Below are 26,076 nucleotides of genomic sequence, written 5' to 3'. Positions count from 1 at the left end.
GCTTGTTTAAATGCGTTTCAGTTGGGATTAAGATAATCCCAGGCTTGAGTTAGGTTTATAGATGAACTTCACAAAACTAGAACCTGGCTGCCATTATATAAGTGAAAAAGTCTTAAGCATGGATCACCAATCATGTAAATAAATATATACCAAACCAGAGAATGCCCTCAGTTGAAAATTTGAACAAAAATAGAAAAAAAAAACCTGCAATAAAGTAGAACCCCAGCGCTGGGCCTTCAAAACTGCTTATATGTGCATTTATGTTCCCTGAACCCATTCCGATCGTTTAAAACATCGAAAACAGAAGAAATACTGCCGAACTTGGTGATCAAACATAAGAAAATCTTCTCCACTACGATCGAGCCACCGTTGACTGTGTGACGTCACGGCGGTACATTTCCCTGCCGTCACGCGAGGCTTCTCTATTTCTACAACACAGATCACAGGAGACAATTGTTACACCTTTACAACTAACTTTGAAATTATTCCATGCCCAAGCGTGGCTTTGCAATTGCCCCAACGCAGTGTAGGCTTACTGCAAAGTTACATTAACATTTTTTCACTAAAAATGCCACAGGCTGAGAAAATATGGACCAGATCTCATCAAAAACACCGTTTGATTACGGAGGACTCAATCATAGTCGTGTGAGACTTGCTATTTTAGCCACTTACTAAAATGAAAGGCCGATAGATGAGGCTTATATCTCTCCCCCTCCCTCCCCTCCAAAAAAAGCCAAACGAAAAAGAAAAGATGTCCAAATTTTCACTCCAGAATGCAGAAGTTATTCAGCTATTTGCTTGTTTGAAACGGCAGGCTGTGACACGAACTGGCCACAGGCCACAGCTTGTGTGCGGGTGATACCCCGCAGCATGCCGTACCTTGGAACCCGTAACGAGAACTCAGACAAAATTTTAATTGGCATTTCTATGTGTTACCAGTCGCTGTTTCCATTCAATATAATTCGAGCTTTTTTACTTTTGGCGGTGATACTTGTTTAACAAATAAAATGTTAGCTCGATTGTTACCCGAATGCATGGGTCATGGTGTCGCAAGTCGGCAGGCCTGTCGCTGGACTTTGGCTATTAAAAACTTATAATCCTTGGACTGCGAAACCGCGCCACAATGCCACGGGTATTACCACAATTTCCAGGATGTCAAATTCGTGTCAAACAACCAGACTTGTCCTTTAACATATTATCTGTCGGGGACATTTAATGTGAAAACAAAATCGTCGGGTTCCTCCTTTAACATACTGTGTGTAGGGAACATTTAGTGTAAAAACAAAATCGTTGGGTTCCTCCTTTAACATATTGTGTGTAGGGAACATTTAGTGTGAAAACAAAATCGTTGGGTTCCTCCTTTAACATATTGTGTGTAGGGAACATTTAGTGTAAAAACAAAATCTTTGGGTTCCTCCTTTAACATATTGTGTGTAGGGAACATTTAGTGTGAAAACAAAATCGTTGGGTTCCTCCTTTAACATATTGTGTGTAGGGAACATTTAGTGTAAAAACAAAATCGTTGGGTTCTCCTTTAACATATTGTGTGTAGGGAACATTTAGTGTGAAAACAAAATCGTTGGGTTCCTCCTTTAACATATTGTGTGTAGGGAACATTTAGTGTAAAAACAAAATCTTTGGGTTCCTCCTTTAACATATTGTGTGTAGGGAACATTTAGTGTGAAAACAAAATCTTTGGGTTCCTCCTTTAACATATTGTGTGTGGGGAACATTTAGTGTGAAAACAAAATCGTTGGGTTCCTCCTTTAACATATTGTGTGTGGGGAATATTTAGTGTGAAAACAAAATCGTTGGGCTTCTCCTTTAACATATTGTGTGTAGGGAACATTTAATGTGAAAACAAAATCGTTGGGTTCTCCTTTAACATATTGTGTGTAGGGAACATTTAGTGTAAAAACAAAATCTTTGGGTTCCTCCTTTAACATATTGTGTGTAGGGAACATTTAGTGTGAAAACAAAATCGTTGGGTTCCTCCTTTAACATATTGTGTGTAGGGAACATTTAGTGTAAAAACAAAATCGTTGGGTTCTCCTTTAATATATTGTGTGTAGGAAACATTTAGTGTAAAAACAAAATCGTTGGGTTCTCCATTAAAATATGAATGTACACTGGTATTATGGAGGAAAAAAATATTATATCATGCTGGTAGCCTTGGGCCATCGCTTTTTCAACAACATTATGCAAAACGATAGAGCCATATGGAGTGATGGGTCGATGAAGTTGCGAATAAATGAGGCAGTATTTTGATGGAACTTAATTCAGATTAGGCTACATATCACTGTGTTTTGTAAAACGTAAGACACTTTTGATGCCAAAAATAAAATGTTTGTGTTAAACAGCCACTGACTTGACGTTTTAGTAATGTCCGTTTGTCTCGGGGCTGTGTTATAGACTAATCACGTTTTACAAATCTATGTACGAGTCTGTATTTGGGAACAGTCATTATTTTTGTAATTGTTTCTGCTTTCCATTTCCATTCAAAGAAAGTGAACAAATTAAATGACCACTATGTCTCATTTTCTGTCTCCTATAACTAGTAAGAGAGGCTGCAGAGGCGTGTGTAAATTTATTTCAAAAGTAATCTTTAGGTTGTCGCAAAGCCGGTACCGCAAACCGGCACTCATCCCACCGCAGCTTGACCAATCGTATTCCAGCTTTGGCCGGTGGCAAGACTGTTGGTGTTGAACTGTCGAGGTCTGATTTAGCGAAGTTTGACAAGAATTAATCTCCCAGGATCTGCACCAACATGGCAGACAGTTCAAGGGGATCATGGATAACGAAAGGTAGAAATGCTGATGATATACTGACCAAAAAAAAAAAAAAAAACATTGCGCACATACTTACTCCCTAACCGAAGAGGTACACTGACTTGGTGAACATCGCCCTGTCCCTTGCCTTGCTAAGTTTCTGTTAACAGCACCGTTGTACACAACCTATTAAATCGTGATTGTAGATAGGGGTAGATTTACCCACATCAAGAAAGCGATATACTGACAATTGACATTGAGAGCCTGAACAAATATACACGAGATATATTTTGTCATTAGTATAACTTGTTGAAAGAAACAACCCAGTTGCAAAGCTGTTAGTCGGAGATTGCTCTTTCGTTACATTTAGGTTTGCCAAAATTTTGTCCGGCCACATTGACCCCAAGCTAACGTCAGATTACGCTTCATTCAAAGAGCTGACGCATTGACCTGCCCTTGTCAAATATGTCGAGGCTGTCAGAACACCTGTTGACTTCGAGCATCACCAAGCCAAAGTTTGTAAAATTGATTGCTTTAAAGAATGAAACACATATGGCACAAGTTAGTTCAATTAAATTAAATGTTGAGGTCTATTTTCAATAATTTCTGATACTTACCTACCTCAACATTTAATCGTTGAATTAAAAAACGCGCTCGGTCCATTCCACAACGCACTTTGCTGAACGACGTTGGCCGTTAAATTCACTTCAAAAACAGTTCCATGCCAATTTTTGGTGTCGATTGACAAGAAATGGGTTTTTTCAATCAATCCTGCAAATTTCTGTCAATTTCAGAATAGTTATATGCAGAAAACCTGAAAAAGTGTGGACATTTCTCTCTTCAAAATCGCATTGTGCTCACAATCGGGATTGTATCGGAGGACATGGGAAGAAAACATAGATAGCGAAGAAGATGCACACATGATAGCCGCAAGCTTTGACTAGAGCAATTTGAATTCATTTTTCTTGCTTGACTGACTGGGCGCATTGTTCTTTTTGTTCTACATCCATGATCAGTGATGACATCATCGCTGAAGTTTGAGATGGTTGCATGATCTTGTCTTGTTAGGTTGATTTCCTTATTTTTGGATGCACAATTCCGAGAGTTTAGTACACCCAACTTGCCATGACTGCACAAAGTTATTTTGACAAAGGAGAAGGAAATATTTGTGCGGATTTCAACAACATTGCGACTCACAGGAGTGGTGATAAAAGTCAAATTAAATGCACACCAGAAATGTGTGGAGTGGATTTAACACCCAACTTCATTCCACAAAGTACCTTGTGGGATAGACTTACCGAGTTTTTTGATTGAACAATTACACGTCAAGGCAGGTAAATGCAGTATCAGAAATTGTTGAAAATAGACCTCAACCTTTAATTTAATTGAATTAGGCACAAGCAAGCCATCTATTTACTTGATAAATAATTATTTTCAGATGATCCCAAGATGGTCTCGTCCCGGCACAAGGACTTTTATGAAGACATTTTAGAGGCGCGGCGGAAAGAGAGTGATATTCTCTTCTCATTACGGACTCGAGAAACACCTGCTTACAAGTACAATGAGAAGCGAACCAATGATGCCATAAAGCTAGAGGTGTTGAACAGTGACAGAGTTAAATATGCTGTTGAACAGGTACAGTGCATTTTATGTTTTATGCTTTGTCAGTTGATGTTTTCCATGTCTTTCACCAATGAAGTCACTTTTAGCTTCTCCGAAAGCCTGTAATACGACATGTACGCGTACAAGCAATGAGTATTGGACAACCAGCTAAAAAAAATGTTTGAAGTCAGTTGATGTCTATGTTGACAGGTTGCCAAGGAGCGTGATGTTGAAGAGTTAGTTGTTAAGGCAGAAGTGCAGACAATTTTAGACGAAATGGCGCACAGTTTAAATATGGGTGCAGTAAGAGGGTTTGCCTTGGGGCTTACCAAAGCTTTAAAACAGCTTTACAGACGAGTGTATGTCAACGAGGGAGGTATTTATAGGGTATGTTTTGAAGTGAACTATTCATGGATTTTTTTTTTTTATTAATTTAACTTCTCTGTTGTGTCTCTAACATTTTATTTGTTTCATAACTGCAGACCTGCTGATTAATTAGACGTTACAAGTTTATGTTACATCTTCATGTTATAAAATAAGACAGTTCATGAAACCTAGTATTTATTTTATTAGTTTGATTGTTTGTCTTTTGTTTGTTTTTTTTTTTGTTTTTTTTTTTACTCGAAAACTTTTGACTTATGCAACACCAAGCAGCAGCATATTAACCTAGTGTGAGATGTCCTAGGCCCTAATGAGGAGACTTCTGAGAAGTTGTGACGTGGTCATGGTCCTGGTCAGACATTAGAAGCACTGTAACTGCTTTGGTAGTTTTGTAAATTATGTTTGGTAATTATTTTTTGGGTATTTAAAGTTGTATTAAGAAATGATTGACTTGTATGGGTGCTGACAACCAGTTTATGAGTGGATGAGTATATGTTTCCCCAAATAGCATGCCGATTTGTGTATTACAGTTACGACACTTGATGCAGGAGTACCCAGTATTGTTGATGCCAACTCACAGAAGCTACATGGACTTCCTGATGATGTCGTATGTAATGTACATCTATGAGTTACCATTACCGGTTATAGCTGCAGCTATGGGTAAGTTATGCATCAGGGGAGATAACTCACTGCAACAAGTTTTATAGGATATATATTGCAGAACTGCTTGAATTAAATATTAATATTATCTAAAGCCTTCACATTTTCACACAAGACATCTTTAATGTTGTCTTCTGTACTACTGAATACATTTTTAGATTATGCAGTAGATAAAAAGTAGACTTTAAATGGTAAGAATATGATGATTTCATTTTAAAAAGGGTGCTTTTACAATAAAGTGTGTACAAAACAAGTACTTTAACTTGAGTTCATGCCTGAAATTAGGGAATGGTTATTTAGTGCTGGCCTTGTTTCTCTGAGCAGATTTTATGGGCATGAACTTCTTCGGGTGGCTTTTGCGTAACTCTGGTGCATTTTACATTCGGCGCACTTTTGGAGGAGATCAGCTGTACTGGGCAGTTTTCACAGAGTATGTCCAGACTCAAATCTGTAATGGAGACTTTCCTATGGAATTTTTTGTGGAAGGCACAAGGAGTCGGACATCAAAGTCATACTCACCAAAACTGGGTAACCTTTCCTTCAAGTAAATGTAATTTAAAGAATACATGAAAAGAAGCTTTACTTCAAAACAAAGACTATGGGTTTAATGGAAATGAAGAAAGTCATGCCAAAAATAAAAAATAAAATAAGTTTTTGTGTTTGAGGTATGTTTGATATGTCTTTTAATAATACCTCAATTTGTGCATGTTTTCCGTCATTAGTAAACCTAATGCAAATGGGAAACCAGTTGGTTAAGTTCATGGTTTAAAATAGAACACTTATGGAGGACCATATGTCTGCCAAGAAATTCTCACAGGTGAAATGCCATGTTCTCAGTGTGGGTTTTGCTTGTGTAGGTATGCTGTCTGCAGCGCTGGAGCCTTACTTCAAAGCCTTGGTGCCAGACATCATGGTGATTCCTGTCAGTATGAGCTATGACCGCGTTTTGGAAGAGAGACTCTATGCCTATGAGTTACTGGGAGTGCCAAAGCCTAAGGAGTCTACCTCGGTAAGGCGAACTGCCAGACTGATGATGGAATTCAATCATTCTGTCAGTCCGTCTTTCAATTTGCCTCATGTGTTTTTTAATCTGCGAGCCAACAGAAAGTTGTGGAGATACACAGTGTATAAAATAGTAACTGTTGTGTTGGAATATGAAGTTTAAGCATGATCAGTTGTTGTCACCTAACATGCATATTATTCCACTTCAGTGGAAGGCAGAAGTGCTTTTGTGTGTAATCAACTCCTATAGCATTGTCACCAACTTCATCCTTTGGAACACTGTCCACCCCCTCTCCCCCCACTTACCTGACCCAATTGGCATGTCCAAACTGCCCTAAGGATGGGGGACCTGGGTTCTCTAGATGTTTGTTACATTGAAGTATTATCTACAATGTGTATTAACATTGTTATGGAGATTATATTCACCAAGATCCTAACAACCCGTGACATACTATAACACTTCCATTTCAGGGTCTGCTGAAAGCACGCAGCGTGTTGTCAGAGGATTATGGCAGCATTCATGTCCACTTTGGAGAACCCATTTCCATACGTCAGTTTTCTGCTGGAAAGATTGACAGAATTTCTCACAGTCTTGCTCCTAGGTTTGTCAAACGCTTTGGCGATAATGACTTGTGCATGACTCCAGGACAAACTTATCACAAATGTCCTGTTTCTGTTTTGATTAATAGATAACTAAATGGTCGGGCTCTTATTTAAAATCAAACTGGTGAGCCTAAAGTTAATCTGTTGTCCATCTTCAATTCATTTTTACCGATCTTGATTTCATTGATGGAAATTACATGGATATTATTTTGACGAATTCCTTGATTCTTTTGATGTGATAAAGTATAAAATTGCCACCAGAAAGCCTCTGGTATATCTAAATGACACTTATGTGTTTTCTCAGGTACATAGCCAGTCTGTCCGCAGATGAACAGGAGTTAGTGCACAAGTTTGGTCACCATGTTGTGTTGGCACAGCTGAAGCACATGGTTATCTCCCCTTGGGCTCTCATCTCTGCGGTCCTGCTGCAGAACAAGGAAGGAATCCTGGTCAAACAGTTAGTGAAGGAAGTGGAGTGGCTGAAGAGACAAGCCTCCAACCTGGGAGCTTACATTGACTGGCCAGGTAAGATGTAAAATGTGATGACATAGGATGGTTGTATTGTGTCCAGAAAAATTTAGTCATACATCTATGGTGAAAGTTTATGATAAGGACATGTTTCAAAGAGGCATTGCCAGAGATTTTGGAAAAAGATCCATATTTGTTGATCAATTCAGAGTTTCTCTATTTGTTAAGAATAGCTCAAATTATTGCCTTGCGGTAAATAGTAAACTGGTACATACATCACTGTTAAAATTATAAAAATGCAGCTGGCTTTACAAATTTTAGGAACGTTACTTAGCTTGAATGGTAACACTTGCACAAATGAGGCCGATATTTTGTGATAAGTAATTATTTGGGATATTCTAAAAATATTACAAAAAATTTGGTTCAGTTAGTGCTGATTGATTTTTTGCAAAAATTCTCCAGCATATGTTTACTTGAGCACAAAACTGATCAGGATAAATTTTATTTTTATACAATACTTGGAGCAGAAATATTAGCACAGAATGGTTTTATTAGATCACATTCTTAGTGCCTGTGCACCCATCTGTCCTTGTCCCTACAGCCAAATGAATGATTGACCCTGTGAGCCTCTGTAACCTGGTTCACAAAGAATGAAAAATAAATCAATGTGGTTGCAATGTTATAACATGTAAGCACCTTTGTAGAATGCTGTGTGGAATAAGACCAGACCTCTGGTACAGCCTTAGTGTCAGCAGTCATGTCATGGAAAGCTCAAGTTGACTGTTAAATTCAGTTTATTCAATGTTTTCCAACAGATTTTGTACTCTCAATGCAAACACTAACACATTTCACTGTTCTGTTTTTTGTAGGCCAGGAGGTGGCTGAGACAGTGATAAAATCCAACATTGAGTTTCATAAAAATCTTGTTACTATAAACGAGAAACAGATTGTGGAGTTGTTACGGCCAGAACAAACAACAGAGGGGAGAACTGCGCCAGCTTCACAACAGGATCGGCTAATGGAATCTGCTGCTCAGCAGATCATGGTATCTTTGTACCGGAATCAGCTGGCCCATGTCTTCATTCGGGTAGCCATGGTAACAATACCCATCAATGCCAGTAACCAGGACTCCATGTCATTAGGTAAAGTCAAATACTACATTTACCCTAAAAATTACCTAAATAGTACATTTTTAGAGGCAAGTAATGGTCATAAAGTGGTGTAGGTAAGTACAAGTGTTGTAGGATATCACCATATCTTCTAGACAAACCTCCAAGCCCATTTATAAGATCAAGGACTAACATTCAAACCCATATTGCCTGATGCTGAGAGTTAAGTAAAACTTCATTTATCGACAAAATTTTTATTTCAGATACTAAAGGTTAACATTTCTTTATTACTTACATTCACAACAACACTCTGATATAGGCCAAACAGAAAAAGTAAATTTAAGAAATAATGTTCCTGCTATGGGTGTCTAGCAGCAGTTTTATTTTCTACCAGGTGATCCAGGTTATTATTGTAGATTGAAGGCGTAGCCTGAGACCTAAATTTGTTTAACCTCCTCCACCTTATTGACTATAAAATTACTGCTAAACACCCATAGCAGGAAATATTATTTAAATTCTTTATCCCTCCCCGAAACGTTTAATGCTGGTAATATTTCAGTTAAATACAGAAAACTCCAGTCATGCAAACAGTTTCACACCTATAGGATGTAGCATTGGAAAATCCGCACAAAGTTATGCTAAATAGCGCGTGACCTGCAGCATCATTCACACCAGACAAACCATTGCTTCTAGACAAAAGGGATACCAGTCTATACAATCACTGATTTCACTTGGAATGAGTATTGAATTGATGGCAAATTCGGCTGTTGAAAATGATCTGTGAAGTATTTTGAACTGGATAGGGTGCTGTGTGCTAGCCAGGAATTGGCAGACGAGGAATGCAAGTGAAATACCAGGGTTGTGCTCTGTTTTGAGTCTGTTACTACAAAATTTACGTGTAAATTAATCGTTTTCAGTTTCTCCCTGATGCTTAACGGGCCCACAGAGATAAACACTTGTCTGTCACTAAGCTAATTTTAGTCACAAATAGTAAACAATAAATAGTACGTAATTGATTTCAAACAGCTGCCTGCTTCTTGTATGAAATGGAAACATGTGCCAGCTTTTTGTAGTTATAACCACACCGCATTGCATGTGCTTAGCGGACAAGGCTCTTTACTGGGTTTTGAAGTTAAAGGTTAACAGTTTGATTTAATGAGACAGCCACATTAACCTGATTCTGCTGGACTGACCATAAAATTTGCTGGACACAGATGGTTACGTGATTAGCATTACCCGTTGAAAGGATGCTTGGGCTGAAATAGGGACAATGACAGTTACTTCTGTAATTTCGGTCCATCTGTGGACACTGTCGGTGGTGGTGGGAAGAGGGGGTCCAATTACTTAAGCCGTGTCCCCGAAATTAGGTCGTGATTTTGCCATCTTGGCCTTGAAAATCACAGCTGCATGGCTCGTTCACTAATACACTGATGGCTTATCATGTCTGGTGTCTTCTGCATGATCCTTCAGTGTCGGCAGCACTTTGGGGGCATGGTGTATCATGTTTGGTGTCTTCTACATGATCTTTCAGTGCTGGCAGCACTTTGGGGGCATGGTGTGTCATGTTTGGTGTCTTCCACATGATCCTTCAGTGTTGGCAGCACTTTGGGGGCATGGTGTGTCATGTTTGGTGTCTTCCACATGATCCTTCAGTGTTGGCAGCACTTTGGGGGCATGGTGTGTCATGTTTGGTGTCTTCCACATGATCCTTCAGTGTTGGCAGCACTTTGGGGGCATTGTGTGTCATGTTTGGTGTCTTCTACATGATCTTTCAGTGCTGGCAGCACTTTGGGGGCATGGACTCTCCCTGTCACAAGAAGACACAATCTAACAACACCCACCTAATGACTCCCCATCGTCATATGACTGAAAAATTGCTGTGCAATGTTAAACTCCAAACATTCATTCATTCTGTGATGTAATTGCCGTCAGCAGGAATGAAATACAAAGTTGTAATTTTGTAATTTACAAATCGTCCACCATATACTGAATACACATTAAACCTTTCTTTGATGTCATGACATCACAATAGCTTTGCCCAAGGATGGAATGAAAAATTAACACTGTTACAGCGGGCATGTGATATATCTGTTCATTTTTGTCAGCGAAAACATTCCGTTTTACAATAGATTCACCAGTTGTGTTTACATCATCGGACGAGAGTTTTGCATCAAAGGGTGTAAAACATTAGATTTATAGTAACTCCTTAAAATTTACCGACACATTTTCAGAAACTGTATACCATAGTGCCTTGCGAGGGCTGTTGTCTTAAGTCCTAGACTCTCTGTGGGGAGGAGGGGATTACCGGTAGTCGATCAGTGACAGCTGCCCACACCTCCATCATGCTTCAGTGAGCCTCATCATCTTGGCAAGAGGGGTAGAGGCCGAAAAACATATAATGCTGGTTTTTGAAAGATTCACATTTTTCCATTGAACAGTTGTAAGAGGCAGGGATAGACTCAGTGTTGTGATGAATGTGAAGATGTAAAAGAAAAAAAAAAATTGCCTAGCCCGAGACCGAGATGGACAAAGCACATGTTTGTAATTACTGGTACTGTCCCAGCAAAGAGTACGATTACTGGTACTTTGAAAGATGAAATCCTGCCTTCACCTGTATTTCGGTCCACATTATTGAAGGTCTACAGATCCTGCATTTGACAGCTGAAAGTTGGGGTTGACAGCCAAAAAGTACGTACATGTAGTCTGATAAATAGCACTAGAACTGTACATGTGGTGTATGTTTTTTCAATTTACTGCAAAGAAAATACTGAATACTTTGCAAACATCAAATGCAGTAAGGAGAAGAAATTTTGACAGAAATCTGATAATAACAATGTTAGTTTCTGAGCATTTGTAACCCCTAGTGATTTTACTTGGTGATCTCAACTGATACTATGAGCCTCAACTGACACTTGGAGACTTCCATACACCATAGGGGTGATTGACTAATCCAAGTTAGATAAACAGTGCTTTGAGATTCTTTCATTGAGTAGTTGCCACCCCTCTCATAGTTTTATGGACTGGCTGAAACTTGAACTTACCATCTAGATGAAGCACGTGTTTGTGTTGGAGACTAATACTCAAGCCCTACTTCCCGTGAATTAAGAACTTTTATTGCCACATTAAAAATAAAACCTGGTTCAAAAGTTTATCACAGTAGGTAATCGTTCATTCACCATTATATGTACGTGAAGGCCTGTGGATAATTTGGGAAATACTTTGTCAGTGGGATACATACAAGCTGTGAATTTCCACAAAATTTTAATGGTGCTTTTTGTTGTTCGTTATATGGTAATAATTTCTAAAGCCAGTACCTGTAGCGATTGTTCTGCATGCAGCCTTGATTTCTGTAATCAATATGCACTTTGCATATTTTGTCTCGCTAACTTTCAACTGAGGAGTTTCTCAAGATACATCAGTTTATTTAAAGTTGGAATGAACTGAGTGAGGTTTCCAAGGGAAGGATGTTGAGGTAAATGTACTTGCAATGTACGTACTGAGGCCATGTCATACCGTGCATCATTCGTAACTTTGGAGCATAGCTGTAGACTGCTTGGTAGATAAATACCCATGAGAATCTGGCAATTCTTCTCTTTACTTTGGACATTTATTTGGACACAGAAAATATATGTGTGATCTTGTGTCTGGAAATGACTTTCTAGAGCCTTTCATGTCCCAGACCTGCAGGTGCCAGAGGAAATTGGCAGTTGGATCTAGCTTCTTGAACTTCTTTTTCTGGGCGAACATTGTTTATATACTTTCTGTCAAATTAGCGATGTCTTTCAGAGCCAATGGCATATATTCAGGGATTGATATTCTCTCAAGGTCGTCTGGCAAGCATAAAGCCCGCTTTAGCTAATCTAATGACATATATACAAGAATGGACATGCACTACCAACTTTTTCTTGAAATACCTGTGGTAATATGTTACAAACCATCTTTTCTAAATGAATCCAAAAAGGGTGCATCCCCCTCCCCTCCTCATTGAGACTCAGCTGTCAGATTTATGTCATGTTCCCACCAAAGTAGACACATGGTCAGTAATGAAAGGGAAGTCTATCAACAAGTCGGATACACGTGCTTCAGGGGTTTTATCCTCATTTGTGAGACAGGGTTGTTCATTCAATGATCAAATGCCAATCATTCATATTCCGCTGTTTTATGGGCCCCAAACACGAGGAGGGAGGAAGAGGAGCGATCAGTAGGATAACTCACTGAATGGATCTGACTGAGCTGATGTAGAATGGTTGCGCACAACCATCAATGTATTGAGCAGTTTCACTTTTCCTTTTTTGGTATTAAGCATAGAGCAGTTATTTGAATAATTCTGTTTTTCAGATGAATTATTTGAGAAGTATGTTTTCCTGGAAAAGCTGTTGTCAAAAGATTTTATATTTTACCCTGGAAACACAAAACAGGTAATGTAAGTTTGCTCTGAAGAAGTATCATCATCAGTTTTGCTTTTTACAATAACACAATATCTTGTTAATATTTCAAAGAGCCTATCAGTTTTATTACATGTGCATCTTATATTCTCAAATCAAATAATTTGGGGCATTGAATGACTACATTATGATGCCAGATTCTATTTCTCCTTGCTGCCAATGTTGTAAACTTGTGGTATGATTTTCAGGACTTTGACAATGCCTTGGCTACACTGACGCACACCTGTGGGGTTGTTGTGGAAACAGGTCATCTCATTATTAAGCAGTCCATTAGTAAATACACAACATTCTTCAGCCAGATGTATGAGCCATTTCTCTTGGGGTACTGGGTGAGAAATCTGACCTATCTATAATGAAACTGAAGCATGTATTGTAAAGAGTTTTATATCATCTGATCTTTTAAGTTTTGTTTTTCCTTTTTGCTGGACTATAAACAATAATACATATGAAACAAAGAAGTTCTTAAATGTAGACAAGGGTTGTTGATTCTGTAGACAGATTATACTATACAACAACAGAAAAAATATTTGTATGAAAATACATGTAGTTCCATGTGAAGCTACCATGAGCTGCTTAATGTTTTACAGTGGGAAACTTTGCTCGATACCACACCCCTGAGTTACCTCCAGTCTGTTTACTTTAGTTTGAATTTTCCATCATTTGCTTAATTGGATCATAAACAACTATACTGAACCATGTAACTTGTAGGTGGCAAACCTGGATTTTTATTTAATGTCACACTCAGCAGCTGTCATTACTGTTTTAATAGCATTTCCTCTCCTGTGTGACTTTGTTTGAACACTGTGCATCTTGTTTCTATGCTCAGGTGCTGTGTCAGTGTTTGTTATCCATGACTCGAGATCCCCATGGTAAGCCCGTCCCAAAAGAGGCCAAGACACTGTGTAAAGAGGCACAGGCATTGTCAGCCAGGCTACTCCGGGAGGGTATTGTCAAGCATCAGGAGATTCTCTCCCTTGATATGATGAATAACGGGATTAAGTCTTTCCTTAAGCTCGGGGCACTGGCCAAGGAGACACGGTATGTAATGTTAAAGAGATGACATTCTTATTAAACTGAATTATAGCAATTTCCTGTAATAATGTAGGTCATGAAAAACTATTTATGGTGCTGAAACTGTCAAACAAACCTCATAAAAGAACTAATTCTAAGATAAACAAACTCTCAGAAATGAGTGACTTACTTATGGGAGAAATTCTGAGTCCTTTACAGCATGTTTTGTTACACCGTGTTTACATATAAATTAAATGTTATTCTGGAGATGATCAGTTAGCCTGAAAGAACAGTTAAAATTTCTCCCCTTAATCCTCAGAATGTTAGTACATCTGTATTTGCTTACGACTTTTCCAGTGAAACCAAGTAATTCCTACTAGAATGGTTTTTATTGACACTGGGTATCATTTAATTTGTTGTAATTGTATCTGTTTATTTTTAGGGAGGGGAAGAGCCTGGTTTGTCCAAACATGCTACCACTGTCCAAAGTCAGTGAAGAAATAGGTGAGTGTGCTTTCCAATTCTGGAAGTCGCTCTCTGCCTGTCTGTAGGTCTGTGCTGTCAAGACATCATGTCTTATGTTCATGTTTGGATGTTACTGATTATGTGTTGATGTAACTGTTCATACCGTGATGTTGGTGTTTCATATGGTGATGTTACTGTTCATATATTTACGTTATTGTTCATGCTAGGATGTAACTGTTCATGCATTGACCTAACGTTTCATGCATTGACCTAACTTTTCATGTGTTGACCTAACATTTCATGTGTTGAGGTAACGTTTCATGTGTTGAGGTAACTCTTCATGTGTTGATGTAACTGTTCATGTGTTGATGTATATGTTGTTACAGCCAAGCTGATGGAGGTGCCAGCGCTGAGAGTGGCCAGAATTAACGTGGAGACAAAGACTGTGACTATTAACTCTAAACTCTGAGAGGGAGCAGCAGTCAGAGGCCTCACAGAGGGGTTCAACCATTCTAGTGTTATTACAGCTAATTGCATGATCAAGCGAGGATCAGTTCCTCCAAACATGTCGTTACGACAGATTTAATTGGCCATCTTTTGCAAATATTACATGTATATTGAGACAGGATCGTTAATATGAATACAAAATGCAGTAACTTTTATTTTATATTTTATTGGGCAACAGGTGGCATTATATGTACGTGTATGTCTGTAGTATTATTCTTCCATTTATGAATATGTGTAACTTTGCACGACATTTAGGTGAGTGCCCATTGGTCTGAAAAACAATCAGCTGATGTTTGCAACACTCAGTCCAGAGCATGATTTAAATCAAGTCAGAAGAGGACAGGTTTAATGCTGAGCAGGTAGAACAAATGCTACAATATGGCATGGCAGGACCCATATACTGGTCTCAGTATATCTCATGATCTTTTGTCTCATTAATATTTACAAATCGATGCCCATCAAAAGCCTTTCATATGTGGTCTCTGATTATGTGTTACTCAGCATGAAAATGTAAGTGCTGAGTAATTGTGTGGAAATATATGAAGTCAGATTTTATATTTAACAGCCAGCTTCACATATTTGAATGTCGGGGCCTAGTTGTTCTGGGGCCTAGTTGTTCAGGGGCCGCTTGCACAAAGGGATCGTAAGCGTAAGTTGATTGTAAATCACTAGGATCCTGATCCTAGCCTTAGCCAACAATTAACACCCCCTTGCACGAGGTTCAATAGTTGTAACTTCCAATGTGAAATTACAATCTGGTCGATTCAGTTGTAAATATTCACAATCACCTGAAAATTAATGCTGAAGGATATGCAGGAAACACTTTGGCTTTATTTCTTAATGTGCAGATTATCATGTGTAATAACATATAACTGTTCAAATGAATTTTTCAACTTTGTCTCTGGAGGGTGAAAATGGCTTTAAAGTACAGTTTTCTTAATGCCCTAGCTGTCATTCCGGAAATTGATCCCTGTTTGAAAACAACTCTGTAGGGGACAGACCCAACAGGGCTGGGGTAATGACTGGGGGGGGGGGGGGGGGGTGTTAGGAACAGACAGAATTCCGAGTAAGATCAACAATGATGTAGTTTCTGAAAAAATCTGATCGGAAAGTATGCATAATATAGAGGGGTAATTAACAGGTATAAAAATACCCCCCCCCCCCAAAAAAAAATTTCGGGCATAATTTTCTTCATTTTGCATAGAAACATAATCTTTGTTTTATATTTCCTTTTCATGTATCCTTTAAGTACAAATATTTGCCTTAGGTATGCTGTTAGTACTTTTCGACTCTGTTTGCAAAGATGTGCAATGTAATTGTCTCAAAAAGATGTCACAACATGTTTTCACATGTTGTTGTTCAATTAATCATTATGATGTAGAACTCTTTTGAAAAAGAAGGCTAGAAAAGTCATTGACCAGTACATTGCCCATTTACACAGACAACCTTTATGAACGAATCAAATGTGGCTTACGATCACGATTGTAACTTCAAAAATTCACAATCTCCTTACAATAGGGGAGTTTCGAGTTGGAACTGGTTGGTTCTCAAAGGTAAAAACATTCCTACTGTGCCATGTGAAAATATTACACAACCTTTATTGACCTTTATTTACAGGTCACCTATCTCACCCGGTTCTTGAAGCACAAATTACACCTCTGTTTATTAAGAAATTCTCAAGTTCACAAACGTTCAGCTTGTGAGTTTTCTCTATCATTCGTCTAGTGTTTATGAAACTTTTTTCAGATGCCCACATCATAGTACACGTGATCAAAAATAGTTGCCTAACATTTTTGACAGGTCACATGATACAGTTTGATTTTTTCTACCTTTATTGATAAGAGTTTGAACTCAGAACTCCCCTATTCATTTGTGCAAGCAGCGTATAAACCTGTTTTTACAATCAACTGTAAACTCAGTTGTAGGGTCTACAAGACTGGTATTCCAATTTAAGTCTGACTTGACTTATAAACACTGTTGAACAACTGGCTCAGATACAAGTACTATTTAAGTACTACTTAAGCATAGTTTTATACCTGCATGCATGTACCTGTATGTGTAAATATTAACAGATTTCATGAAGATGTCAAAGAGTTACCATGGTAATTACTGACAAGCACGGCATATTCATGAAGGCAATCATTAATGTGTTTCATTTGCTGAAGGCTTCCTGTCATCCAGTGCCCTGAGTGTACATTGTCTCCCTGTTGTATCAGATGTGTCCTCACTATGTCATACTGAGCGACTTTTGTTACTCAAAGATTCTTCTTGGCAAACTTGCATTTGTATATTTGTCAAGTATTTGTCTATAAAGTCTTCGCAACAATATAGCTGCAATACTGTCAATGTGTTGTAAATACATATTCATTCATTTGTTCTAAAAATTCTTATTGTCAAGCTGATCCAGAGGGTGGTCATTGGTGGGTGGGTGTTAGGACAGTGTCTTCTGGTGAAGTAGGACATCAATGATTAACATCATGCCCTGGTTTGTTGCTGCAAAAATGCCCAGAGAAGTGCTTGATTTTGTTGCTTAAGCAAATTTATTTTCAGGTGGTAAGTTCACTCTGGAGTGTACCAGATTATGTTATACTTTGTTGACTCATAATCTATGTTTTTTCTAAGTCATGTTCAGCAGAGTGTTTACAGAATGCTGTTCAGTTCAGTGTTTACAGACTTTCTGTTTTAACAGACATTGTGTCCAGCTTAGTGTTTACACCATTCTGTTCAGCTTAGTGTTGACATTTTGTTCAGCTTTGTATTTACAGACATTCTGTTCAGCTTAGTGGTTACAGACACTCATCTCACCTGTACAAAGTTTGCATGCCATCATTTATTTATTTTACAAAAGCTTTTGAACAATTTATGTAGCGTAGTTTTGCGTAACATTATAAAAGTTTAACAAATTGTACATACACATGTATGTACAGGTTTGCATTCATTTTAGAGCCATCATATATTTCATAAATTATTAACATTTTACAGGAAATATATTTGTAGATGTTCATGCCTTGCTCAAGCTACCTGTTCACTAATTTGTGTAAATGTGGCCATATTATGAATGTATGCTTTTCTGTATTGATACCATGCCAGGGTTTATTATATGGGATGCTATTCCCATACAATACAGTTAATACTAGTCTATTAGAACTAAGTAACTTGCTCTTTGTTTCCATGTCCAAACAAACCAATGACGTGATATAAAAAAAAAATACAACATGAAGTTGAATTAGATGTATTAAGAGGTTTTTTTAAAAAAAAAAACAGTTTTATAATCAAAGTTAGTTTAGAAAAACTTGGCTGAAAGTCTGCTTGAGCAGTTGTCTGTTTGTGGAGCCAACAGTTGCCTGCTCCATTTACATATAGAAGTTCTATTCTCATTACGTATGGTCTATGCCCATTAGCCTTTTGTTCTTTAGGAGAACAGGGCAATAACAGGTGCAACTCTTTCTTGGTTTACAGTGGGTATATGGATTATATTAAAATAATTAATTCTCAGAGAGTGGAAATCGTAATACAATAAGAATATTCTGTGAGCTGTAAGCCAAACTTTATTAATTCATTAATCTTTTACGAAGGCAGTATGTCATCACCAAGTACTAATCTCCTTTTCCAGCTTTTACCATTTGGTCAACAGCATCTACTCTAAGCTTTCCATTTTCTGTTTAGCTTGCACACTTAAAGGAAAAGACCTCTAAAAATAAAAAAAAGCACTAAATAGATCACTTAAATCTATGCACAAATATACTTTCATTTATTTGTTGAGATTTTTGTGAAAAGAGTTAAAAAAGGCATTCAAGCATTTGAATTCTAAGGTGGGCTTTATGGACCATATTATCAGAGTTCAGAAACTCTGACCTCACGGGAAGTTTTTCCAACTCTAATCACAACACTGAATGTTAGAATAATTTTTTATACTCTTGAATAAAACCTTAACGAAATAATGTTCTCCAAAATTCCTTTCTTCTGGGGAAAATCATGGAAAAAAAATATGACATCCTAGATACAGTCAGTATGGCTCATAAAACCCACCATAGCATTCCAAAATTTGAACGCCTTCCAATGCTACTCAAAAAATTTGAGAAAATAGTTGAAAGTCTATTTACAGTTTTCAGTTGTTCGTATGATGAACATGACTTCATATTTTAGCTTTATTTTACTTTAACACAACTACTATCACTGTGATCTCAATGAAATTTTGAGGTATGTTGTTACTAATAAAACCTGTTGAACACATATTCTGGCTGTCTTTTAAACGTCTTTACATCACATAGTGCCATGAGTTTTCCTGTTCAAAAGGGAAGTGAGCGAAAACATGAATACCTAGCTATACATTCATATTTTGTTATATGATGAACTTTGTTTCAGTTAGTAGCTTTAATTACATGTATATTTGATTTATTGTTTTGATTTGTGTTCTATGCTGTACTCGAATATTTCACCTATAGGACGACGACCAGCAGCATTAGTCACAGACACCATTCATACACCATGCTTTCATGAGCACAGCCATGGAAATCCCGATATTTATTTCATTTATGTATTTATTTGATTGGTGTTTTATGCTGTACTCAAAAATATTTCACTTATTATCCGACGGTTGCCAGCATTATAGTGAGAGGAAACCCACGACTGTCCGCAGTTGATGGAAGACCTTCCCACGTACTGCCGAAGAAGCCAGCAAGAACTGGACTTTAACTCACTGCCGCCGCATTGGGGAGAGCCTCCTGGGTCATTGCGCCGAGCTGACATGCTAGCCACCTTAGCCACGGAGGTCCCCTCCTGATGTCTAACCCTTAGAAGAGAAGATATTAATAATAATAGGATACATTATTTCATTAAAGCTGTTGTGATCTCCATGATCCTATGCCCTAGATTCATGTATTTTAGGACATCGGTTTCCTTTGAGCAACCAAGTGTGATTTCGGATCTGTTTATGGTGCTACCTCAGCATCCTGAAATCACCGGCGGGACACACTACCAAGCTACAGTATCCGTACACCAGTCTGACAGCACCAGGCCTTTACTTGTCTGTTCTTATCACCACACTAGGGTGCTGATGCTTAAATGTGTCTGAACCCAGCTGTTAAATAGCCAAGTCTCTTACCATCATCTTACTGATGACAGTGAACAGCGGAATGACTGAGTGAGAAATCAGCATTGCATTAAACATGTAAAGGCAGTTAATGCATATATGTATGTCTCTACATCTTATGTTTTTAACAACCCAAAATCCCTAATGCTTTCACCAGGCACAGTTATAGTTGTGTAACCTTTGAGTGCGAGCAGGATGTAGTTCACCGAGCATGAAAAGCGACTTTTCACAACCAGGGGCCCGTTAGCTGAAGCAGTGTAATGCTCCCCCAAATATGTCTACCATGGCGACATACCTTTACAGAATATGTTATCATGACAGCTATGTTAGATGGATTACACTCTGAAAGACAGGCCCTGGTACACAAGATATAGGGTCAATCCTGGCCTTGAATAGGGAATATGGAGATTCCCCTACTCACAGTTTGTGAAAGGGATGTGATGGCAGGATTGAAGAAACGGTCCGCGGTACTTGCATGCTTCCCACCAATATGTCATGTAAATCTGGTGCATCACGTGTTGGGAAGCTTGTCAGTAATGTGCCAAACTTTGGTGGTTTACTCTGGACACTCTGGCTTCCGTTGCTTATAAAAATGGCCGCCTCTATTAAACTGAAAAATTCTTGAGTATGGTGTTACACAACAATCTAACTTGGGAGTACTGCGATCATTTATGCTGGCCACAAAGCTAGTAGATCGTTGATCACTTACAGATCAGCTCGAAACTCTAGCAATTTCACTGCGAGCAATTCTAAATCGTGCTGCTCTTTTATCAAAAATTTCTCCAGTTACCATCATTTTAACAAACTGCTGCTGAACTCCCATAGAATATATATATATATATATATATATATATATATATATATATATTATGATTATATATTTTCTGATTGAAATAAACACGGAGAGCTGGTCACGTTAGTCAGTAACAGCCTTTATTGGTCAGTAAAGCTCGACTACCTACCAAAAAAATAAAACTAGACAGGCCTGAATGATTATAGCACTTCACACAGTATGTACAGTCTGATCAACCAAGCTTACATACAAAACCATGCACGTTTTTTTTCAAGCGGTTGTCTGGCGTCATCACACAGCCTGGAGCCTAGGGGGTGACCTTTAGACTTACCAAAACAGCATCTTACAACAATATATACATTAATAATAATAATTAACATAACAAAATTTCATGACCAAGATTTCAAAAATTAGAACAGAAAAAAAAAATATTATATAACTGGTGCTAGATGAAGCTTGACACAGCTGCACAAGTAGTTTTGTATATATGTCATTTGTAAGATAGCCCTAGAGACTTGTCAACTGAGTGAGTACACAGGTTATTACGGGGACGTCCACTCTTCCACTATAGGCAGTACATGTATTAAGCACCACATGTTTACAGGTATTGGTACATCAAGCTTCACCTGTAATATATATACCGACACAGCTTAGCCAGTATAACCGCCTGCAGATAAACCCTCATGTTAATCCTCTGACATTCCCCAAAGACGACAGCACAGATCTATTACTTTACAATATAGGTTAAACTTCTTGTTTCCTTGTTACAGAGAAAGTCCACTTCCAATCAACACTTAAGAATTTACACAAAATATCATGGCCATGAACAAGTTAAGACGGGAGAGAACTGTGTGACATACTTGTGTTGTGTTCTTGGTAACAATATATCTCTTAAACACACCGGTTACAGCTTTCTCACCTTTTATCTGCATACACACATCTGCTCATAACACCAGTAGAAAAAATATGTAACAAACGTACAATAACATCTAAATCCAGAAAGTCATTAGAAGATACCAGCTTACTATTATTCTATTAAAGTAGCTTACCTTAATAGAATCACCTTTGAAAAGTGATGTTAAAATAATATGGTTTGTTCTAGTGTACTGTAACTGCAGTCAAACATCAAATTACAGGCTTCATGACAATGTTGTCCCTGTGATAAAATAATGATTTTACTCCCGATGAAGTACACTGCACTGATGAATCATTTACAACTGACATCAGAATAGCCGTTTCCTTTAATTTCACAAATTTCTTATTTGCAAAACTTGCATGTATTTCTGAAAACATTCTCATCCGGTTAAAAACAAAAGACAACTGAGAAAAGAAGAAGAGAAGAACCGAGTCAAATTTACTAGGTACAGTAGGTGTCCTCTGTCCATGCTAGTCACTATTAAGCCGCCATGACTTGTATTACTAACTGTACAGTGTGGAGAATGAGAGGACTTCTGGTAATAAAGACAGTAATGCTGCTATGTTCAAGCCATCAGTTCCCCACCATTTGCATGGGTAATTATGCTACCTTTGTAACGCATGTGTACAAAATGTTCAAAAAAATAATAATTAGGAGAACAAAAAAAGTAATAATAAAAATGCCAAAGACTTCACTGACCTTTGCTGAGAAATGTTAAACTGTTGCCTACATAATCACACGCGAAGAACCTGTGGTTGAAACACACCATCTGCCACCCTGGACTTTGTCCATGCCAAATCAGAAGTGTCATAAATACACTGTTCACCTCTCCACACAAGACAGTGTCATCAGGCTCAACACACAAACAGATAAACAAATAAAATACAGAAGAAAAAAAACCAGACTAACACGACCAGCGTGGTTATGGCTTGATACATGTACATAGTTATCAAATTCATCATCATACTGCATCAACACTTGCCAGTCTTCACATGCAGTGCAGATGACAATGCAAGTATAGACAAATGCACAATTAGTGTTGAAACAAGAGGATTAAGCAACAGGTGTCGGAGACGCTGCAAAAACAGCCGGGATTTCGTACAGCTACAGGTAACGGGCAAACGTGGGAAAGACTACACTTACAACGACAACGTGTCTCAAGTACATTATGACTGGGTTGTCTCGTATCAGAGACGTGATCAGATGGCTTCCTGGCTGTACAAGTATTTACACGGCCATGTTACACTTGGAAGAGATGCACCAGTATATGGGTATATTATGGACAAGTAAGCTTCTGCCCGACAGACACTGTTATGTACAGTTCCCACCCACAGACCCCAGGCACCAGTATTACACACATTATGACTCAGAAACTGCGAGAGAAAATCTGGAAAGTATCAACGCAGGTGAGGGGGCGGATGGGTGGAGGAAGAGAAAGACAAAAAGAAAAAGAAAATAGAGACATACAGTATTAAATATAAAAAGTTCATTTACAATGTATTCTCTCAATAATCACCAAGGAAAATTCAAAATATAAGGTAACTGTAAATCCCTGTGATGGGACAGAAATGTGTCCATATTGTGGCATTTGTGACTACTTTTTACTGACACCTCCACAAAGGATACTTAATCTTGCCCATCGAGATAAAAAATAAAGACCAAAGCTGCTGTGAATTCACAAATTAATACCGATGTCAATGCGTCCTACTTTTGTGCAATGGTCACAATATTGTCTTTTCAAGTTCAATTTGCTTTAGTTTCTAAGCTGAATCAGGTCACACTTCACCAGATCAGGTTTAGTTTGTCTTCTCACTGCATCCATTATAGATCAGGAAGCGTGTTCAATGAAAATATTCAATCCAAACAACACCAACATACTGTGACCGCAGCTTAAGTCATTTACTCTTGTTTATCGTAATTAGCCAGGATAAATGACGAAAGGTTAAAAAAATGCTTATTTGGGACAGACAAAATGAAGAGAAAAAGAAGACAGTTATTTTGCTATTCTGTGAGGACAGATTGCTCACTCCATCTCCCATAATCCTGGAGCAGGCGGAACGGCACCAGCAGCAACAACAGAATTATGCATCAGACGAATAAATAAGTACAAATAGCAAACAACTTTACACTATCATCAGAAGTGTAGCACATCTCCTTCACCAGCCCCTACATTCACAGGGCACTCATATATTCACTTGTTTATACACATGTACATATAAGGGGGGGGAGGGGGGCAACTCTAGGTGATTATCACGAAGCACCTGCCTCTCACACTCCATGTCACTGACGCCTGTCAGTCACCCAGACACAAAGCGTGAGTTATCAGAGAGGGCAGCATGCAGCCGGTTCCCACAGTAACAGGTTAATTAGTAGTACCAATATCACAAATACGATGAAAGATGGACATTCGCTAAGCTAACAATTTTTCCTTGTCAGTAGTTAGCAAACTTTCCCAGTTAGTTATACTTATTTCATTCTTAACCATTAGAGTTCCAAAAAATAATTAAAGAAAAGGTGTCTGCTTTTTCTTTGTGTAGGCCAGCTCTTGTGTGGTTTTTATGTATATCTGGTCAGTCATGTGCAAGCTCAAGAATCCCAGGTAACACAGAGTTAGACTGTCCCCTCTACACAGAAAACTGTCTCATTACATTGTTAGTGTACCCCGAGGTAGTAGTTTGAACTGCACGTCTTTACTGTTGTATCTTTGTCAATAGCATGTAAAAAAGGCCAGAGACATGTCCTTAATGAAAACTAGTGGGTGTCAGGAACTGTGTTATCTGGGAGGGCTCTGAGGGTGAGGGCAGAGTGAGTGTCCGCTAGGCGTCAGGTGAGTGACAACAGTGAACAGTTTACCATAACAAGGGTGTGGTTACAATGTTAACTGGCATGGCAGGTCTTCTGCCCCAGGATAGAGTGTGCTCAGACCTGGCCAGCCACCTCCTATTCCTCGCACCCCCCTTGTCACATGCACTCACAGCAGAATGGCCCTTCTTCTCACAAGGCCTTTCTGTTAGGACTTGATCTTTGTCTTGTTGTTGACTTCCAATTTTTCTAACTTTTTCCACAGCTCTTCTCGATCCTTTTCTTTCTTCTTTTCCCTGTGAAGCATGAAAAATTGAGAATAATCAATTTGTTTCTGGCGATTTTGTTCAAGTCATAATGTTGTGACTATTCACTGCTGTGAAAGAAAAATTGAGTTATTTATTAGATTGATGTTTTACACCAGTACCTGAGCACTGAAACCCTTTGAAATACAAATTTATGTGTACAGAAATGGACTAGCAATGACCTGGGAGGTACTACTTCAGGCAAAGTGACTTACTTCTGCCTCTCTGCCTTGTAGTTGGCTGTTAGCTCATCGAACAGTTTGCTGTTCATCTCCATGAATGTTTTGAGCACATTGTAAACCAGGGCCACTATGGTTTGGTTCCAGTGTTCCTTGGAGATTTTGTAGAGGGCTGGGAACATGATGGGAAGTATCACATTGGAGTTCTCCTCTATCAGACTCATGATGTACTCGTTGTTCCAGTAGTACAAGGCGCGCTCAGCCACCTGGAGACAAAACCAGAAAACTTAAAACATGACACTTATTGTCAAAGTTCACACTTTCAAATATATATCACATGGGAATAAAGATGGAGACAACAGAAATAACATTTTGATAACTGGTTTTAAGCAAGTAATAGATGTGTAACTGTGTTTACCTGTACGTTCTCCATGTACATTACATAGTATCTTCTATCAAATATGTATACATGTACATGTACATTTCATCACAGAGGTGTTTCACTCAAATGTATCCAAGGGAAGGTTTTTGCTGAGTAAGGTAAACAATTTTTGTCTCTGATTATGAGAATTGTACCTCAGCTGATGCCTACTACTGTAATCCTTGCCAAACATTTTTTTACATATATGTAGAACATATATGTATGTTATTTATTAAAGGACAAGATAGCACATGGTTAAAACATATTTCAATCGAAAGCAGGATACTCAAACTTTCTAAACAGTATCATACTTTATCATTTTAATGAGACTTCACCTAATAACATGTAGAACAAAATGACAATACTGTACAAATGGCTGGTGTGAGTCGAGGCAGCCATCTTGAGAATTTTATCCAATCAAACACGTTGCTATCAGATTGCCTGACCTAAGCTGTGACGTAGCCTTTACCCATTCACTCCATGAAGTGATATATGATAACACAGAGCTACTGCATAAAACATCATTTTGAGATCCTACAGAAAGAGG

General features: G+C 38.3%; 2 protein-coding genes across 2 annotated transcripts in view; one reads left to right on the top strand and one right to left on the bottom strand.

The window, feature by feature from the left end:
* The first annotated feature begins 2,687 nt into the window (after window positions 1-2,687).
* LOC135467635 (dihydroxyacetone phosphate acyltransferase-like) lies at window positions 2,688-16,055 on the top strand. Its single transcript, XM_064745422.1, has 14 exons — window positions 2,688-2,804; window positions 4,207-4,403; window positions 4,581-4,757; window positions 5,282-5,411; window positions 5,736-5,939; window positions 6,269-6,420; window positions 6,885-7,015; window positions 7,321-7,541; window positions 8,354-8,626; window positions 12,932-13,011; window positions 13,227-13,367; window positions 13,865-14,076; window positions 14,492-14,553; window positions 14,901-16,055. The coding sequence occupies exons 1-14, from the start codon at window positions 2,768-2,770 to the stop codon at window positions 14,981-14,983; spliced, it is 2,100 nt and encodes a 699-aa protein (XP_064601492.1). The 5' UTR covers window positions 2,688-2,767; the 3' UTR covers window positions 14,984-16,055.
* A 4,969-nt stretch (window positions 16,056-21,024) lies between these two features.
* LOC135469247 (serine/threonine-protein phosphatase 2A 56 kDa regulatory subunit epsilon isoform-like) overlaps window positions 21,025-26,076 on the bottom strand; it is a 51,383-nt gene continuing 46,331 nt past the window's right edge. The window contains 2 exon segments of the mRNA XM_064747844.1: window positions 21,025-24,920; window positions 25,145-25,374. Coding sequence (XP_064603914.1) covers window positions 24,833-24,920; window positions 25,145-25,374 — 318 coding nt within the window. The 3' untranslated portion in view covers window positions 21,025-24,832.

This window comes from Liolophura sinensis, chromosome 6 (genome assembly GCF_032854445.1).
Source record: "Liolophura sinensis isolate JHLJ2023 chromosome 6, CUHK_Ljap_v2, whole genome shotgun sequence".
Taxonomy (NCBI): Eukaryota; Metazoa; Mollusca; class Polyplacophora; order Chitonida; family Chitonidae; genus Liolophura; species Liolophura sinensis.
The sequence above is the reverse complement of the archived record's forward strand: the minus strand, read 5'-3'. Positions and strand labels throughout refer to the sequence as shown.